The sequence below is a fragment of the Triticum aestivum genome, chromosome 3B (assembly GCF_018294505.1).
Source record: "Triticum aestivum cultivar Chinese Spring chromosome 3B, IWGSC CS RefSeq v2.1, whole genome shotgun sequence".
NCBI classification, from domain to species: Eukaryota; Viridiplantae; Streptophyta; class Magnoliopsida; order Poales; family Poaceae; genus Triticum; species Triticum aestivum.
The window spans coordinates 139,164,941-139,170,831 of record NC_057801.1 but is presented as its reverse complement, the minus strand read 5'-3'; the positions used below and the strand labels follow the sequence as shown (position 1 = coordinate 139,170,831).

General features: G+C 46.5%; 1 protein-coding gene across 1 annotated transcript; it reads right to left on the bottom strand.

Moving 5' to 3' along the window:
• Nucleotides 1-3,329: 3,329 nt before the first annotated feature.
• LOC123065044 (uncharacterized) lies at nt 3,330-4,977 on the bottom strand. The gene is made up of 2 exons (XM_044488417.1): nt 4,693-4,977; nt 3,330-3,592 (listed from the first exon to the last, which is right to left on the bottom strand). The coding sequence occupies exons 1-2, from the start codon at nt 4,904-4,906 to the stop codon at nt 3,456-3,458; spliced, it is 351 nt and encodes a 116-aa protein (XP_044344352.1). The 5' UTR covers nt 4,907-4,977; the 3' UTR covers nt 3,330-3,455.
• Between the last annotated feature and the right edge of the window lie 914 nt (nt 4,978-5,891).

The following is a 5,891-nucleotide window of genomic DNA, read 5'->3' as shown; positions in this document are numbered from 1 at the left end:
TCGAAAGAATCTGCCTGGACCACACGCAGCAAGGCCGAATTACTCTAGCCTGAGCTGGGCCAAATTACACCGGTCCACATTCCGGCGGCCCGATACCAAAAATTAGTGGTTGACGGCAATTTTGCAGCGGCTGGGCCGGCTGCCTTCGATTAAAATTGAACCTGGATCCAGTATGTGGATAACAGCTGGCCTGGCAGGCAAAATTATTAGGCAGTGTGAGGAATCGAACCAGCAACCTCTGGTTAACTATAAAAGGCCACATACCACTAAGCTAGCTCTGTTAATTGTATATAGAAAAGGAATGGTCGTTATACTTATTGTAACTTCATGTTCCTATATCAAAGGAAAACAAAATATGGAAATATCTTTGTTCTTCTTTTGCCAGGTTTCTTTTTTTCTTTTCAGTCGAACTGACTCCTGATGCCTACGGCTGCTCCTCTTTTCTATAGTCCCTCCTTGCTTATTTACACATAATTTTATCAATTTAAATACCTGTAAATTTGAGAATTAACAAAGAGCATTAAGAATAGAGAAGTAATTATATCTCGGGTTGTGAAATGAAGGAATTATAAATCTCACACAAATAAAGTGGATTTGTGGGCTACGAAATGAAGGAATTAAATTTCCTGGCTGGCATAACTAAATAAAGGTAAAGAAGATCTTTGCCAATACGATTATCGACTGTGAAAGGAAATCGCTTCAGGTATGTTGCTTCTCCAATAAATCCAGAATTGTGTATTGCACGAATTTCATCAGCCAACGTTGTTGCTTCATAGGTCGTTGTTTTTGTACCTACTCCATCTGTTCCTAAATATATGATTTTTAAAGATGTTTTCCTCTCAGTAGGTTTTTATGTCTCGGTATTTCACCTTTTGTGTTCACAAAATACATAATTTTCCAGCAAATCCATGTAGGGTACTTTGTGCTTCAAACATTTACTTTTTGAACTTTGAGTATTTTAATGCTTAATGTTATTGTTACATAATTCTTTTGTTAGTTTAATATGACCATCCATACTTAGTTAGTTCTTCTATTTGAGGAGCGGACTATAATTTGCAACAATCAATTGTTTATTTACTTTCATAACCTTATCAAATTACACATATCTTGAGAATGTTGTGACAAATAGGGTTTTAATAATTACTTTAGCCTGTGTTGTCATTCATGTCAAATGAAGGGAGGGGGATAAGCGGTAACATGGGGTGCTGTTTTGACATAGAGGTCATGTACCTATTTTTGTGGCAGGAGGGGGTCAGTCATGTGATATTTCTCTTTCTTCCCGTTGCAGCACACGGGCATTTTCAATAGTGTATATAAAACATCCAGGATTGATACTATAATAGCATGGAACAATCCAAAATTATCAATACGTTGGAGACGTATCGGAACATCGTCTTTTGCTCTCGCACAGACGCCTCCTGTTGATTCCTTCTTCTTCCATTCTCCTTCCTTTCCATTCCCACATGTGATTTCTTCCCTTTTTAGCTCATTTCCCGTGGAAACACATCAAAGAGAGGATTTGTGTAATCCTTTGCATTCATTAGTCATTAGTGGCAATATCCCTCTTTAAAATAAAATATCTCAATTTAAACAAAGGTGAATGAAGTGTAAAAAATATCACTCATCAACTCCCCTTAAACTTGATCGTCATCGAGCAACATAAAGAGAAATCTGAACCATAAGTGTCGGTGTCAAAACCGCAGATCTCAGGTAGGGGGCCCAAGATGTTAGATCGGATTGATGGATAACAGGAGAATGACACACAAGGAGTTTTCGGGCCCTCTTTATGGAGGTAAAACCCTCTGTCATGCTCTTGTTTATATTATGAAAGTATTGAAGTACAAAGTTGATCTACCCTAGGGGTATGATGAATGGGTGTATGGATGGATCCCCCTCTATGGACTAAACCTCCTGGTTTATATAGGCACCAGGGGTATCTAGGGTTACACATGGTCGGTTGCCATCTGAAGATTTACATGTCGAATCTAGTCGAATATGCTTAGAGTACATGACAAGTCTTCGGTCGCCGCGCTCTGAAGGCCTCCGAAGTCTTGCTTCCTCGATGGGCTGGTAATCGGGCCCATACATTAGTCCGGCTGGGCTAGGACCCCCTAGTCTAAGACACCATCAGTAGCCCCCAAACTTGTCATCGAAGCTGAGGTTGTCAATCTTCGTCGGGTAATGTCTTCGGCTTGGCGGTCTTCGGCTTGGCAGGAAACTTCCTCGTCTTCAGATGGCCACCATACGAAACTTGCAAGCTCCTTCAATTAGGCATCATTTTTAGGGAGACCCAAACATGTCCGACCGATTTGTAGGCCAGATGCATCTGCCTTCATCCGAAGTGTAAACTTTACTTAGCATCGAAGACTAGCTTAGGTGATCTCGGCAGTCAATTACTGACAGCTTTATTGGAGCGACACCGCCAATAACGTAATGTGCCAATTACGCCGGTCTACATCCTAAGTGTGATGGGGTCATGGGTCAATCGTCCCGAGCACTCATGAGAGTTGCGTGACAGACCGGGGACCAGACCCACCCCCTTATACAAGCATAGCCGGTTACCGTCCACCCCAACAATCAGCCACATCTCTAAACTGTGACATCTAAAGAGCTTTCGAAAGAATCATACGACACCGAGTGCCCATAACTTATCCTGTGTGGTGGTTAGTGCGAAAAGGCCAAAGGCCTACTCAGATCATATATCCAAACCCGTTAGTGTGTTTGGAGCTCGTGGTGACAATCAATACTCCTGGCGCCCCGTCTCGCGGTCTTACGACAAGGGCCATGCTCATCCCTCTCTAGGGCAGTCTCTGCCTGCCAGGTCGTGTCGCGTCAATAACTCTCGCGGGTACCCTTGGGGCTGACCGGACTTACAAGAGACTGTCGGGAACTCAGGTCCACCTCTACCAGGGTCGTACCACCTCTCCCTTCAGTCCCGCAGTAACAGCTAACAGGGAGCAGTTAAAGTAGTTGTATGTCCATACCCTCAAGGTGAAATGCAGAGGAATCACCCTCGATAGATTCACACCTGAGGTAAAATGTTAAGGCGAACTTGGAGGAATCACCCTCGATGGGTTCACGCTTGAGGTGCTACACGATAGAGTCATCATCGGGAGTGATGAGCGAGGAATCACCCTCGGTAAACCACACCTGATGTGCTACACTATAGAGATATCATCGTAAGTGGGATACGAGGCATCACCCTTGGCATTCAATAGTAGCTCTACAGAGTCGTACAACTAAGGGGGTGCTGGTCCGTTCGGTCTCTGCACCTCGATCACATGGATCGTATCACCGGTAGTAGAGCATCGCAACACGAAGAAGGGTGTAGGGCCTATGATGGATCACTAACCAGCCTATACTAAGCATATAGGACAACAGGTAAAGTATCAACAACAGGATACAAAATCAGGTTATGCATCATAATAGAAACTATCTAACAACAGTAGCAAAATCTAACGCAAGCACGAGAGAGAAAAATGGGCGATATAGGAATGATTAAGGGGGGTTTGCTTGCCTGGAAGCTCTGCTGCAAGTGGTTGAACGTCTGCAGCGTGGTCGTACTCAGTGGCGTCAGCGTCGGTCTCAGGGTCTATCAAAGAAGAAGATGGGGAAGAAACAATAAATATAAAACACACAAATGCAGCTCGATGCATGACATGGCAGTAAGGTAAGCTAGGGGCCTAATGTAGTGGTAGGTATTTTAGACGGAGCGGGAAAATATCCGAGAATGTTTTACCGGTTCCGGACAATTTCTTCGGTATTGATCCGGAGGGGAAGATTCCATGTTTGCTATGTTAGAGGCATGTGGCACGTATGTCGGATGGCATATTCAGATTTTTTATATTTTTCTAATCATTTTTCATATATAAATTATTTTCATCTGGGCTGCGGATTATTTTATATGATTTTCAAAGTTTAAATGAATTTCTGGAATTATTATTAAGTCGAATTAGAAAGAGAATTTGCTAAATGCACCCACTGGGTACACAGCCAGAGTGGCAGACATGTGGGGCCAATTGACTAGGTCAACTGTCCATTCAACATGTCAACCAGTCGGCGTTGATAGGTCAACCGGGCCAGTGGGGCCTGCGTGTCAGTGACACATTCTTTTAACATGGGTTTTATTTGTTTTTAATTATGTTAATTAACAGGCGGGCCCACATGTCAATGTCCGAGGGTCTATTTTAATTAACCCCACTATTTAAACTAACCTAATGGCCTTAGGCCCATGCATTAGTGAGTATTAGCAGGGGGGTAGTGTCTAAACTAATATGGGGTTATCCCCACTAACTCATTGGGGGGTCGGCTGGGCACGCACGACAGTGGCCATGGTCGTGGCCACGGCCAGTGGCGAGCGTGGGGAGGCCGCAGCGCAAGCTGACAAAGGCGGTCGCGATTAGCAAGGATTGGCCGGGTGCGGCCAGCAGTTGCGGCGGAAGTGTTGGGCGGCGTGGATGGGCTCGGCGAGCAGCGGTAGGGAAAAGGCAACGATAGCGGGGCCACGCATGGGCGCGCACGCACAGGGGCGTGAGCAGGGGCACGCCGGGCGCGACCAGGGGGCGCGGACAAGGGCCGATGAACGTGTGCTCGGCCGGAGCTCGCACGGTGTGGGGCGGCAGCTAGCGTACGAAATCAGGGCTAGAGGTGAGTGCGAGCACGGGGGAAACGGGAGGTGGAGCGTAAACTCACCCCGGAGCTTGTGGTGATCCCAGATGCAGCGGTGCTCGACGGTAGGTGGCTGATCGAGCATCGGCGACGGTGGATGCAATCGAGGAAGAATGGCGAAGACAGCGGCGATGCGGCATCCCGACTCGATCCACTTGATAGCGATGAAGTAGGCGTCCACGGCGGAGCTCCTGGACATCATGGGGGGCGTAGGGACAATGGTGGGCGCGAGCTTCATGCCGGTGCGTCCATGGGGGTCGCGGGCGGCGGTGGGTGTGAGCAGGGCAGAGGGAGATGGGGGCGAGCAGAGCTCGGGTTGGGCGCCGGGATGGCGGGGGTGGCTTTGCAGGCGTCGGGGAGGTTGGGGATGGCCACCACGCACGGCATGGCGCAGCCATGGGCAGTAGATGGATGCCATGATCCCCCGGGTTGGGCTGCACTGTGGCCACTAGGGCCCAGTGCAGCAGTAGGCTTTTGGCTCTTCTCTTTTTTTATTTTTCTGCTTTGTATTTTTTCACTATTTTGCATTTTATAAATAGCAAATGATTTTTTTGGACTTGACATTTAGCACATAAATAGTAGGCAATATCTTGAGTTAGCACACGAGATTTCAAGTGGTTTGGAAATGCATAAACATTTATTTATTTTGAAACAACTATGCTGGTTGTTGTTGGACCACTTCATAATTTTGCTAGGGATTAATTGGTGAGTCAAATAAGGTTGGTGTCAACATGAAAAATGATGAGAGAAATTTTTAGAATAATTCAAATTTAGTTTTATTGTTTGAAGAAATATTAATTTGACTTGCAATTTGAATCTGAATTGACTTTTAATCAAGGGGAAATTTTCACGGTAATGATGATAACATGGCAACCATTAGGGGGAGATTACTAGCATGATTATTGGGGTATTACAGCCATGCCCCCACCCATGACGCACACTGGTGTGAATCCTTCTCCGATGAAGAGGAGGTCATCCTCGCCCCCGACAGCATCCCCACCCCCATTGAGAAAGGGGATGAGACCTGCCTTGTCGTTGTCGCACTTGACCAGTCTGTTTGCGACGAGGACGAGCGTCGAACCCAGGAGGAGGAGCATTGCCTCCTGTAGGCCGTCCCTAGGGACGAGACCGGCCAGCTATAGAAGCTCGAGATCACCGCTTGTAGGTCCATCGAGGACGAGCATTGACAAGAAGATCGATGATGGGCTGTGGGGGAGGTGTTG

Excerpts from the sequence above, each read along its gene's own strand:
- LOC123065044 (XM_044488417.1), bottom strand. The coding sequence starts at position 4,906 with ATGAAGCTCGCGCCCACCATTGTCCCTACGCCCCCCATGATGTCCAGG. Across the intron at positions 3,593-4,692 it reads GGATCACCACAAGCTCCGGG|ACCCTGAGACCGACGCTGAC; the intron begins GTGAGTTTACGC and ends CTTCTTTGATAG.